The sequence below is a fragment of the Gymnoscopelus braueri genome, assembly GCF_963280865.1.
Source record: "Gymnoscopelus braueri genome assembly, chromosome: 4".
Taxonomy (NCBI): Eukaryota; Metazoa; Chordata; class Actinopteri; order Myctophiformes; family Myctophidae; genus Gymnoscopelus; species Gymnoscopelus braueri.
The window spans coordinates 1,783,221-1,797,184 of record NC_137605.1 but is presented as its reverse complement, the minus strand read 5'-3'; the positions used below and the strand labels follow the sequence as shown (position 1 = coordinate 1,797,184).

At 42.3% G+C, this 13,964-nt stretch overlaps 1 protein-coding gene across 1 annotated transcript in view; it reads right to left on the bottom strand.

Annotated features, from left to right (window-relative positions):
- fcgbp (Fc gamma binding protein) overlaps positions 1-13,964 on the bottom strand; it is a gene marked incomplete at both ends in the record, with an annotated part of 69,169 nt that overhangs the window by 32,235 nt on the left and 22,970 nt on the right. The window contains 8 exons of the mRNA XM_080427185.1: positions 1,004-1,207; positions 3,860-4,163; positions 5,054-5,323; positions 7,403-7,522; positions 8,157-8,174; positions 10,403-10,624; positions 11,035-11,303; positions 12,940-13,244. Coding sequence (XP_080283311.1) covers positions 1,004-1,207; positions 3,860-4,163; positions 5,054-5,323; positions 7,403-7,522; positions 8,157-8,174; positions 10,403-10,624; positions 11,035-11,303; positions 12,940-13,244 — 1,712 coding nt within the window. The remainder of the gene's footprint in view (positions 1-1,003; positions 1,208-3,859; positions 4,164-5,053; positions 5,324-7,402; positions 7,523-8,156; positions 8,175-10,402; positions 10,625-11,034; positions 11,304-12,939; positions 13,245-13,964) is intronic.

The window sequence follows — 13,964 nt, the reverse complement described above, 5'->3', positions numbered from 1 at the left end:
TCGGAATTTTACTAGAGTAACGGTGCAAAAGTATTAGTATCAAAACATACCAAAAGTACTTAGAATGCTTTTTAATTAATTTTAATACAGCAATGGGATTGATATAAAAACTATACTCTAATGAACTTTTGGCAATTTGGTAGGCTACTTTTGAATACTTTTAAAAGCAAGTACTCCAGTACCTTGACTCGATTACACATCTGACAGAGCAACTTCCACTTGTAGCTAAGTAATATTGAGTAATATTTGACCAGGAGTATTTATACTTATGACTCAAGTACAGGACTTTGTCCACCAGTGCTACCAACAGTGTTGCCATGTCCGCTTATTGTAAGCCAATTTGGACTCTAAAGTTGCTTGTAAATATTAGTAGTTTACAGGTTGTGTTTTTTTCTTAAAGGGATACTTCACTCTCGGGCCGGGGACACATTTAAAAAAAATATTAAAAATAAATGAAAAAAGTTATGGAAAATTCATGGCCCCCTCACACATTAGTAGGACACTGCGTGTCGTGAGGGGGCCATGAATTTTCCATAACTTTTTTCATTTATTTTTAATATTTTTTTTAAATGTGTCCCCGGCCCGAGAGTGAAGTATCCCTTTAAGTGTGGTCACTTATTTGGAGCTTGTTTTTGTTATTATTATTATTTCAATCAGTTCTGAAATATGTTCACGTCATGGACGGCCTAAATTAATCTGTATTTGTCCCTATAACCCCCATCTGAAATGTTGTGTGCCAGGGAGCCCCGTACCAGATTTGTGTTGTTGTATGTTTAAAAAATCTTCCAAAATCTTCCACATGTTATTTCAAGATCTTTTGAAAATATCAGATCTACAAGCTCACAACGCGTCGCACCTTGTGAGCTTGTAGATCTGCTATTTTCAAATAGCCGATGTATACAGTATATATAGGTTTAAAGTGCTCATGTAAGCCTAATAGTCGCTTCTTTTTGGACTGGTTTTGTCCTAGACCTGGTTGTTGCTTGAATCTGCCAACAGCTACCAACCTTGTAGGTCCTCCCGTCGTCGTAGCAACCACACTGAGCCTCGCCCACACAGGACAGTCCATTGAAGGAGAACCCCGCGTCACAGTCACAGCCCTCCACGCACGCGGTGGGACAGGGCACGATGTCAGAGAGGCCGGAGCAGGCCGAGGAGCAGGCGTCTGAACACGCCTCGTAGTGGCTGTGGGCCGGACACTTCTTAGCTGGAGGAGGAGACGGGCACACGGGTGGAAAAAGTACTCAAATTATTTACTTAAGTAATAGTACCAATACTGCAATATAAAAATACTCTGTTACAAGTAAAAGTCCAGAATAAAAAAATTACTTGAGTAAAAGTACAAAAGTATTGGCATCAAAATGTACTTAAAGTACCAAAAGTAAAAGTACTAAATATTTGAAAATAGCAGATCTACAAGCTCACAACGCGTCGCGATGCGACGCGTTGTGAGCTTGTAGATCGGCTATTTTCAAATAGCCTATATATAAAATAGGGCTAAAGTGGTTAATGTATGTTTTATTATATCATAGTTTATATCTGAAAAGTAACTAGTAACTAAAGTTTTCAAGTAAATGTAGTGGAGTAAAAGTACAATATTTGCCTCTGAGATGTAGTGGAGTAGAAGTAAAAGTATTGGAAATTGGGAATACTCAAGTAAAGTACAAATACCTCAAAATTGTACTTAAGTACAGTACTTAAGTAAATGTACTTAGTTACTTTCCACCACTGCACGGGTTACAGGTACTAGTGATACGCGGGTTGACCCGTTACCCGCGGGACCCGCGGGTAACGGGGTCAACCCCGCGGCGCGGGCGGACAGTCAAGATTTCAGAGGCAATTATGCGGGTTGCGGGTGTTGCGGGTCATCAACACCACTCTCACACGCAAAAAAAAACACATTTAAGCCTATTATTAATATTAATATTTGGATAAAACTACCATTAAAACCCATCATAATTATTTTAAGTTTTTATCGTGATCTGACAATGTCAGTGTGGGTTCATTCCTGACAGCCTGGTGCTGCTGTGTCTCACAGCGCTGCAGTTATCTGATAGATCGGCCTATTCTTCGTACCATGGTGTTGCGCGTTGAAAATATCAGACCTGCAAGCTCACAACACGTCGCAACGCTCCACGTTGTGAGCTTGTATGTCTGCTATTTTCGATACGCAACAACACCGCCATACGGCGATTCGGCGAAGCACAAATGAAGCTTTACACAGCTGCATCCGATCTCCTCCTAATCAGCGCTGCGTACGGGTGGTTCGCTCGGGTGTAATGATAAACAGAACCGGGGTCCCGAAGTGATGGAATATGAACCAAGCCGGACCCACTTGACGATAATAAAACCCGTCAAAACCAGAACTCGTATGGGTCGTGGATATTATACAAGCAAGCACAGTGACTGTCTGTCTGCAATGGATAAAGTGGCGAAAGTTGGTGACATAGATTGCAGGCAACTAAGGCAAGTAATCAACCTCCCTTGCGCCATCATTCATGTATAACATTAACAAAACTAAACACAAGCTGTAGGTTTTGCATATTAAGGTTGAATGAGATGTAAAGGCCAAAACACATATTCATTTGTTTATACTGATGTGCGAATAGGCTACGGTGTCGCGCAGCACTTCACTCACTCATGATTATTAGAAGTGCCAATTCTAGTGAGGCTTTTAAATCCCTTCTTAAAACACACTTTTATTCCTTAGCTTTTAATCGCATTTAAGTTCATGTCTTGATCTCTTGTTGTATGTGATGTGTGACTTTGTCTCACTCACATACTTTCCCGTTTGATGTTTTTTGTCTCACCATGTACAGCACTTTGGTCAGTTTCCATTGTTGTAAATGTGCTTTATAAATAAAGTTTGATTTGATTTGATTTGATTTGATCATCTACTTTTTTTTCACCGCGGGGCGCGGGGCGGGTCGAGTCGTTGATTTATACATCGTTTTGCGGCACGGGTTGAGGCGGGTTGGGTTCCGTGGCGGGGCGGGGCGGGGCGGGGCGGGTCATGAAAAAACCCGACCCGCGCATCACTAATAGGGATAGACCAGGGGTGCCCATTACGTCGATCGCGATCGACCAGTAGACCGCAGAGGCTGCGCAGGTAGACCACCTGCAATGCCCCTGAAAAAAAAAAAAGGCTCTAGGTGGCGCTGTGGCAGAAAACGGTGGCGCGGCACTAAATGGGGGGGGCGCCAGGAAAAATATTGAAACAGTCCTAATGCCTTAAGGTCCTTACACACCGGGGCGATTTCTTTCATGCGAATAATACGTCTTTTTTAAAAACCTTATAAAGTCAATGCAAGCTTCCACACCAGTTTCGCGGAGCGAAAAAAGCGTCTTTTAATTATTCGGAACGAGTCCGAATTTTGCGTAGGCCTATATTCGCATATTCACCGGTGTGTAACCGCCTTTAATGTTGTTATTTAGCCCCCATAGGTAAATTTAAAAAAAAAGTATTTTCATTAATGGGATAATAATTATTTGTTGGTTGGTAAATAAAATGAATGAATTACATTTTTTTAAATAATAAATCGGTAAAATCAGGCAAAAATAATAATTAAATAACCTAATCCTGACCCTAACCCTAAAACCGAAATAAAGTAACCAAAAAACGGAAAATAAACTAACAAAAACCAACCAAAAACCAAAAAAAATAAAAAATTATCCACCCAAAACCGTGCAAATTTCGCCCACCATGCCTACCACCATGCCTACCACTCATGCACGTGCGAGTGGTAGATCACCTTGAGCTGGCAATTTCAATAGTAGAACTCAAGTTAAAAAAGTGTGGGCACCCCTGGGATAGACAATACAATAATAAATTGAATCTCCGACACACAGAGTGACTTACGGCAGAACGAAGCCGTCCTCCAGCTCTTGACGTTGACTCCCGCCCGGCGACAGTTGAAGGCGTAGGCCTGCGCGCCGTCACACACCACCCGTCCGTCCCCGTTCCCGGCGCACACGTCGAACACGCAGTCGTTGAAGTACGGCCGCGGGTCCAGCGTGGCGTGGCAGGCGGCCAGCGGGCCGCCGGGCGCCGTGATGGCGCCGCAGTAGTCGGGCTTCTGGAACACGGCCTTCTTGGCGGCCGAGCACTCGGGACAGTCGCCGCCCTCGCAGCCGTTGTTGCAAACCACGCCCGGGACGGACACCTGAACCAGCGGGTGGGAAAAAGGACTCAAAATGTTTTACTCGACGGCGTTCCCTCCCATGGACGTAGAGATCCGTCTTTTCAATTTGAAAATGCCACAAGAGGGCGCTCTAACGCAACTTAGGAATGATCCTAGGACCCTGAAAGAAGGAATGGACAGATGTGACATCATCCCAAAAAAATGTCACTCCCGTCCACTCCTTCTTTATGAGTTTTAGAAAAACACTGCTTTCTCTTTTTTTCACTTTTTTTTGGTGAAAACGGCTGTTATTCAACAGCCGACAGGAACAAAATGGCCGATCGTGGTTACAACATGTTTCCTCCGGTGGATAGACCAGACCCCCCCCCTCCCCCGAGACATGCTTTGTTTACATCGACACGAACATCGCGGCTCCCGTGGCTCGGCAAAGATCGTCAACATATAATATATGTAAAAAAAAAACTGGCAGAAGCTACATAATGAATGAATTAATACCTGGTAGGGAATTTGTTAAGTAAAAGTATCAATACTGCAATGTAACTCTGTTACAAGTAAAAGTCCGGAATTCAAAATTTACTTTTGTTTTCAAATGTATAAAAACCTTTTGAAAATAGCAGATCTACAAGCTCGAGCTTGTAGATCTGCTATTTTCAAATGGCCGAAATGTACATAGGGCTGAAGTGGTTAATGTATGTTTTGTGATAATAATCAAAATCTACAAAGTAACTAGTAACTAAAGTTTTACAATAATTGTAGTGGAGTAAAAAGTATAACAATTGCCTCTGAGATGTAGTGGAGTAGAAGTAAAAGTATTGGAAATCGAAAATACTCAAGTAAAGTACAAATACCTCGAAATTGTACTTAAGTGCAGTACTTGAGTACATTGACTTAGTTACTTTCCACCAACGTACCTTCCACGACTTCCCGAAGGCGTTGGCGTCCTTGGCCGGCTTGCGGCCGGGCGTCTGGAAGTCGTCGCCCGGCTTGCCGTTGAAGTTGCCACACAGGCCGCACGTCTTGCCGCGGTAGTTGCCGGGCACGGTGACGGAGACGTGGTAGACCAGGTCGTAGGTCACCACCAGGCCGAAGTCTGTGGACATGATCTGGTTAAAGCCTTCCTGGTAAACCTTCACCTCGCCGTCTTTAAGGCTCAGAGGAAGGTTGTAGAACACTCCGTTCACCTGGCAGGACAACACAGGGTTAAGTTCATTTGATTTAATGTTAATATAACACTCTATTCACCTGGCAGGACAACACAGGGTTAAGTTCATTTAATTTAATGTTAGTAGAACACTCCATTCACCTGGCAGGACAACACAGGGTTAAGTTCATTTAATTTAATGTTAGTAGAACACTCCATTCACCTGGCAGGACAACACAGGGTTAAGTTCATTTGATTTAATGTTAATATAACACTGCATTCACCTGGCAGGACAACACAGGGTTAAGTTCATTTAATTTAATGTTAGTAGAACACTCTATTCACCTGGCAGGACAACACAGGGTTAAGTTCATTTAATTTAATGTTAGTAGAACACTCTATTCACCTGGCAGGACAACACAGGGTTAAGTTCATTTAATTTAATGTTAGTAGAACACTCTATTCACCTGGCAGGACAACACAGGGTTAAGTTCATTTAATTTAATGTTAGTAGAACACTCTATTCACCTGGCAGGACAACACAGGGTTAAGTTCATTTAATTTAATGTTAGTAGAACACTCTATTCACCTGGCAGGACAACACAGGGTTAAGTTAATTTAATTGAATGTTAGTAGAACACTCTATTCACCTGGCAGGACAACACAGGGTTAAGTTAATTTAATTTGGTTTAATTTAATTACATTTTACCATTCACCTGTGAGGAATAAAAACACACATATGATTGTATATGTCACAGTGTTTATTTATAGACAAAATCGTCTTTATAGATCAGGAGTGTCTACTTTGTGCGATTCATTAGTTCACATTAATTTAAACTGCTGTTTATGACACGAGTTCATCCACACACAATGTGAATATAACTTAAGCGATGTCATTGTTTTTTCCCCCCGAAACACTGTGAATAAAAGCATCAACCTGCAAATTAACAGTTTGATGTGAAGTATTAGCTGGATCGCTTATTCATCACCCTCCCAGTGTGTTAGGACCTTTACTGTGTAAAATCCATTTTTGTTGTCTTTTTAGTGTGCAACATCCAATTTTGTAGTCTTTTTTGGCAACAACCTGTTAGCTCTGTTGTCTGTTAGAACTGTGATTCCCACAATTCAGTTCAAAACAAAAACACACAGACATAGAGTACAGAAGTCCTGACGTCACTCGTTCATCCCCAGGTTCTTAAAGTCATTTCTCTGTGGAGAATAACATTGAGTCATCATAGAATCGTCTCTGTATGGTTTATGATAGTCAGTCACTTATATTTGATACAGTCTGTTTCTGGAGAAAATTTAACTAATTCGGCGGAAGTAACATTATTGTTTTCTCTTCGTCAGTTGATGCTTCATATCCATAAGAGTCAAACCGCCGGGGTCATTTGTTTATTCTTGGAACACAGTTCTTTGTCGCGATATTAAAGGAGAGATCCGGACATTTTAAGTGTTATCTTTGATGTGTCGCTAATCACTCACCATCATTGAAATGGACGTTGACTTATTCCAGAGAGTCCCGTCTCCTGCAGTCTGTCGACCCCCTCCGTTGGCATAATGGGAGCCCGTGTAAGAGTGAAATTCGTCTATTATAACCGATGCAAAGTTAGTATTTTCTCTACTATTGCTCATTGTGGAGTCTCATGATACTCCCAGAACCTGGCAACTTGGTGTTGCCAGGGAGAGAAACAAGCAACCAGCGTTAGCTAGTTCTGCATTAGCGTTAGCTCGTCGGGGACTTTAAGTGCATGTTTGAGTATCATGAGACTCCACAATGAGCAGTAGTAGAGAAAATACTAACTTTGCATCGGTTATAATAGACGAATTTCACTCTTACACGGGCTCCCATTATGCCAACGGAGGGGGTCGACAGACTGCATAAGTCAACGTCCATTTCAATGATGGTGAGTGATTAGCGACACATCAAAGATAACACTTAAAATGTCCGGATGTCTCCTTTAAATACGTCTATGGGGATTCAGAATGGGGGTGGAAAACCGCGAACCAGGTAGATAAACAAAGGATGTGTAAATTACGTCAGACTTCAGTGCTCTATCCTGAAACAAAATGAATGCTGCAGGGCGGTGGGGTACATTTGGAACATGGCCAGACTCACCAGGACTCCATTCATGTTGGTTCTCATGATGAGCGTGAGGCCGTAAACCTCCAGAGCCACCATCTTGGTGACGGCCACCACCTTGCCCAACACTCTCTGGCTCCACTCCACGTTCTCCACCTGACGAGAACAACACAATGTTTAACCCTAACCCTAACCCACTCCACGTTCTCCACCTGACGAGCACAACACAATGTTTAACCCTAACCCTAACCCACTCCACGTTCTCCACCTGACGAGAACAACACAATGTTTAACCCTAACCCTAACCCACTCCACGTTCTCCACCTGACGAGCACAACACAATGTTTAACCCTAACCCTAACCCACTCCACGTTCTCCACCTGACGAGAACAACACAATGTTTAACCCTAACCCTAACCCACTCCACGTTCTCCACCTGACGAGAACAACACAATGTTTAACCCTAACCCTAACCCTAACCCTAACCCACTCCACGTTCTCCACCTGACGAGAACAACACAATGTTTAACCCTAACCCTAACCCTAACCCTAACCCTAACCCTAACCCACTCCACGTTCTCCACCTGACGAGAACAACACAATGTTTAACCCTAACCCTAACCCTAACCCTAACCCTAACCCACTCCACGTTCTCCACCTGACGAGAACAACACAATGTTTAACCCTAACCCACTCCACGTTCTCCACCTGACGAGCACAACACAATGTTTAACCCTAACCTACTCCACGTTCTCCACCTGACGAGCACAACACAATGTTTAACCCTAACCCACTCCACGTTCTCCACCTGACGAGAACAACACATGTATTTATTTATTCATTTTATCAAAGGATTTGATGTGACAGTCACATCCTCCTGGACGTCCCCAAGACAAAGCACTGAACATGGGGTGACAGGGTCTTCTCAGTTGGAGTTGTCCCCCTGGAACTCAAAACCCCTTCCCCTGTTCAAAACCTCCCTCAAAACCCACCTCTTCAGACTCACATTCCATAGCTAGTTCAATAGTCCCCCCTTTTTGCCTTTTAATTTTAATGATTTTGTTTGCCTTTTAATGATAATAATAACTACAGGTTCGGGCCGCTTCGCGGCCCTCACATCTAGGCCCGATCATATCACAGTCCATCACAGTCCATATTTGGCAGTGGTAGCTGCATTGGAAAGTCCTTACATGGTTATGACTGATCATGGTAATCGACTAATCGAATAAAAGGATGCTGCGGCCAAAAAGAAGAAAAGCTAAAATGTTAAAATGTAGTTTTATATTAACTGTACAATATGTAAGTACATTGAAGGCGGGGAAAGAAGCCTCAATATTAGCCAGAGCACTGATCAACAGTCTGTGGCAAGTTTGGAGGCAAGTGGAGTGATCGTACGTACTTTTACCCCGGACAAACTTTTGGAGGTCATTTCAATGATAGTAGTAGGATTAGGATAGGATTAGGATTAGGATTAGGATAATAAACTTTATTTGTATAGCCCCTTTCATGAAATGAAATGCAGCTCAAAGGGCTTTATAGAGCAAGAAAAAATACAAATAATTTTAACAATAAAGCTAAAAAGAAAAGCAGAAGCATAAAACAACATAATATAATAAATATACATAGCGAACAAGGCAGTGAATCAGGTATAACAGTGGACATGAATAACAACACAGAGATTTAAAAATCAACTGAAAGCAAGAGTGAATAAATAGGTCTTGAGCTGTGCTTTAAAGCTATCGAGACTTTAACTAGTTATTCTCTTAATAAAGTTGTTTTTATTTGTTCTGTTTTTGTAAAGTGACTTTGCGTCCATAGAAAAGCGCTGTTTAAATGATATGTATTATCATTATAACAGATAGCAGCGGGCGCTCGGGCGCGACTCCTCGGCCTCAAGGTCTGCTGGGTCGGCGCGCCTCCGTCATGGTCCAAAACTATACTTTATCGGCGAAAAAAAAAGTAGTCTGAGGTTGTTTGAAAAAGTATTGTCATAAGCAGGAGTCGAACCCAGACTCCCGGTGATAGTGGATTTAGAGTCTAATGATTAACAAGGTCCGCCACCGATGCCGGTGCAGAGATTGGGTATTTGGGCTGGATTAGAATTAAGCAATATTATATACCTTACATTATTGGCACTTCAGTGATGCTCGCGGAACTCGGCTTCGCCTCGTTCCTGACCGCATCACTGGCGTGCCAATAATGACGGTAAAGCACACCCTCTCGTGTGTTAAACAGCGCTTTTCCCTGTAAAGAGAAGAGTTTTTGACTGAGAGACATTAAATAGTCCCTGTAGCAGCGCTTTGAGTTTGAGGCACCGTCTCATCAACACAGCTGAGCTATCAATGCTTGCGCAGTGGAATGAATTCCAGTAGGCTATATGCTCCGTCGTACGACCGTGTCGCGATGGCGACGCGTTGTGAACTTGTAGATCGGCTATTTTCGCCGTGCGATACCTTCGTACGATAAAGTATAACATACACTGGACTGTTAACGAAATGGGAGTAATTTTACTTTAACACAGGAGGATATCACTCTGTTTGTTTTCCTACCGTGGGACAGCGTGACTTCACAGCACAGCTGTGCCATATATGGTCTAATCAGGTGCGGACTGCAGTGCGGAGTGATTTATTAATGTGATTAGGCCCGTGCTATGATGCTGGTTTGAAGCACGGCTAGATAGCTATTTCAGCCAATCAGATTGCTTGGTCGGAACTACCTGTTGTATAATGTGACATCATAACTCTTTTAATGTAGAGGAAATAAGTCCCCGCCCGTGCGCCCGCTCAATAGGGGAAGCCCCAACTACATGCAAAAAGGCTGTTCGCGTTGTAGGCAGAGGCACTTCCGCGTTGGCCACAGAAGGGGGCGTGTTTATAGCACAACTGGTTTAGACTTTGTAATGTCGCGCAGGGCGCAGCACTATAACGATGACAGATATGGAATCACACCTGAACAGAGAAGGGTTCCAGGGTGGTTCTCAGGGTGTTATTAGTACCTGAACAGAGAAGGGTTCCAGGGTGGTTCTCAGGGTGTTACCTGAACAGAGAAGGGTATCAGGGTGGTCCCCTCCAGACCACAGCCCTGGGTCAGGGTGTAGGTGCAGGTTCCCTGGAAGTCGTAGGTCAGGCCGTCGTAGGTCATGTAGTGAGGGTCTCCTGAGGCCTGGCAGACCCCCGTCCCCACCGCCTGACACCGCCGCCGGCCCTCCTTCACCTCACACTTCTCGTTAGGACCACAGGAGAACTTCTTACACACTATCTGAAAGGATTTATATGTTGGAAGAAAGAATATTTAAATATTATACGTACATAAAATATATATAATTCTATATATAACATCAGTTAATTTAACTAATAAATACAATCAAATAATCAATTACACTTTTTTGGCATCAATTTGTTGATATATAAAACATTTAAAAATACACAAAATGTGCTTTTCGATTATTTGATTAATCAAATAAGTTATTAATCAAATAATAGCTTTGAAGAAAATCGATAGTATCAGCCCTACACAAAATAATATATATCCTTAAAACCAAGACAAAATATGACCTCCTGTTGCATTGCATCCCATGCTCAATAGAACCTTTAATCAAATTTAAGTTTACTATTTATTATTATTATTATTATTATTATTATTATTATTATTATTATTATTATTATTACCTCTCCATCCTTGGTGCAGGTACACTGCTGGTCACACATTCCATTAGGATAGAACACCTGTCCTACATGGAAGTACTGCTGCTCCTGGTAGACACAGCCACACTGTTCAAAGGGAACACAGCGCTGTCCACTGAGGATGTGTCCCTCGTCACACACACAGCCCTCTTTGCACTGGGCCTCGCAGCCCGGTGGCGCCACCAGGCTGTAGCAGGTGGCAGGGCAGCCTGTGGCACACAGCTCGTAGTGGCTGTGGGCGGGGCATTTCTCCGCTGTCGGCAGAGAAGGAGGAGTTATATTCATTGAAGATTTAAAAAAAAAAATTCGGGTGGAAACCTTATAGTGTCATTTTAGTTTAACCTCTTGAAACATAGTGTCGCTATTCTGGGCCGAAAATAGCAGATCTACACAAGCTGACCTTGAAGATCTGCCATTTTCGGCAAAGATATTTATTTTTTGTAAAAACAGGAAAGACCCTCGTAAAGAACCCTGGGGGACTCCGGTCAAAAACATAGTAGGGTTTAAAGAGCCTGCAAAGCAGCTGTATGAGTATGAGCAATATACTGTATGAATTCTCAGTTTGAATCATGTTATAAACTGTTACAGGCCAAATATGAATTATATGTGAAGTTTCAAAAATAGTGAAAATACAGTATATGCATTATTCTGTCTGTGCTCACAAATATACACATATAGATTTATGTTGTATGTATACAGATATAGATGTATGTTGTATGTATACAGATATAGATGTATGTTGTATGTATACAGATATAGATTTATACAGATATAGAGTTATGTTGTATGTGTATATAGATTTATGTTGTATGTATACAGATATAGATTTATGTTGTATGTGTATATAGATTTATGTGGGGGGCGGCCATAGCTGAGTGGTTAGTGAGCCCGCCTAGGGAACCAGAGGTCCTGGTTGCCCCAGGTTCGATTCCAGGCTATCCCAGCATGCCGATGATATGAAATTTGTCCCTGAGCAAGACTCTTAACCCCAATTGCTCACAGGTTCTCATTGGAAACAAGACCGCAAGGACTTTCATGAACGACCTGTTAAAAGGAATTATCCTTAATTATCCTTATGTTGTATGTATATAGATTTATGTTGTATGTATACAGATATAGATTTATGTTGTATGTATACAGATATAGATTTATGTTGTATGTGTATATAGATTTATGTTGTATGTATACAGATATACATTTATGTTGTATGTGTATATAGATTTATGTTGTATGTATACAGATATAGATTTATTACACGTGTGTAACTCTAAAGGCCTTTGCAGACAGGGTACGATTTAACCAGCAGTTTTTACCGCATGCGAAAAGACGCACAAATCAAACTGGGTTCGATTGAAAAAAAAAAAAAACGCACCGCTGCAGCCACTTGCTGCACGGCAAATTTGGAGCCGGTGTGCATGAGGTCATAGAGAACCATGTGTTCATTTAAAAAATGATATTATCTGTTTTTTCCGTGCGAAAAATCGCATCCTGTCTGCAAAGGCCTTTAGAGTGAACACATGGTTGTTTCCATTTGTTCACTCTTAAGGTCCTTACACACCGGGGCGAATTCTTCATGCGAATAAATACGTTTTTTTTTAAAAACCTTATAAAGTCAATGCAAGCGTCCACATCAGTTTCGCGAAGCGAAAAAGCGTCTTTTAATTATTCGGAACGAGTCCGAATTTTGCGTATATTCGCATATTCGCCGGTGTGTAAGGACCTTTAGAGTTATGGGGGTCCTTGAAATTAAAAGGTTTGATAACCACTGTGCTACACTAAATGGAACAGAGTCCTTAATTAGTATAATTGGTAAGGCCTGTGAACAAAGTAAGGAAGAGGCCCAATGTCATATCTGCATAGAGCCTATACTGAGGGTCTTTTGGTTCTCACCACAGAAGAGCTCGGTCCTCCAGCCGTGCACGTTGGCACCGGCAGCCTGGCATGCAGATGTGTAGGCGGTGATGGCCTGGCAGAGCACGTCCTTCCTGCCCCGGTACAGACACACGTCGTACACGCAGTCCTCAAAGTACCCCGCGGGGGCCACCGCGGCGTGGCAGTCGGCGAACGGGCCCTTGGGGTCGGTCAGCAGGCCGCACGACTCACGCCTCTCGTACTGCTTCTTCTGGGTGATGTCACAGTCTGGACACGCCCCCTTACAGCCGTCCACGCAGCCCGGGATCTCTGCCACCCTCCAGCTGTTAATGCATATTCAACCCATTAACCCAAAAATAGCAGATCTACAAGCTCATAGCGCGGCACCGAGTGCCGCGCTATGAGCTTGTAGATTTGCTTTTTTTTAATTTTTATATCAGTTGAAAAATGCAAATCTTTGGATATATGTTTTTTAAAGCAAACATTTGTAACTCAAATCCTTGCTTCTGGGGGGGGGGGGGGGGGGGGTCCCTGGAACAACATATTTTGAGATGGGGGCCTGCGGCCAAATACATATAATTTTCTGGGTCCTTCACATGAAAACGTTTGAGAACCACTATATTATAGCAACATACGTTTTTTTAAAAAAAAACTGTTAAAAAAACATTTGTAGAATCCTCCCCGAAGCAAAAATTTTAGTTACAAATGTTCGCTTTAAAAAATATATATATTCAAAGATTTGCGCTAATGTTCACGATTTTTCAAAAATAGCAGCTCTACAAGCTCATAGTGCGGCACTCAGTGCAATGATCTGCTATCGCTTCTTTAATAGCCAAATAAATCTGAAAATGACACAGATGCATTCCCGGTCTGAATGGGTTAATATAGTTTAGATCTCTATTTATATGAATTAATAACACACACACACATCACAGATTATACATGTTGGTTAAAAATCAATAGAGGATAGAAATCAAGAACAACATTTCCATCGTGGTCAGAAACGGGACAGTGGCAGTTAGTTATAATAAATACAACCTATT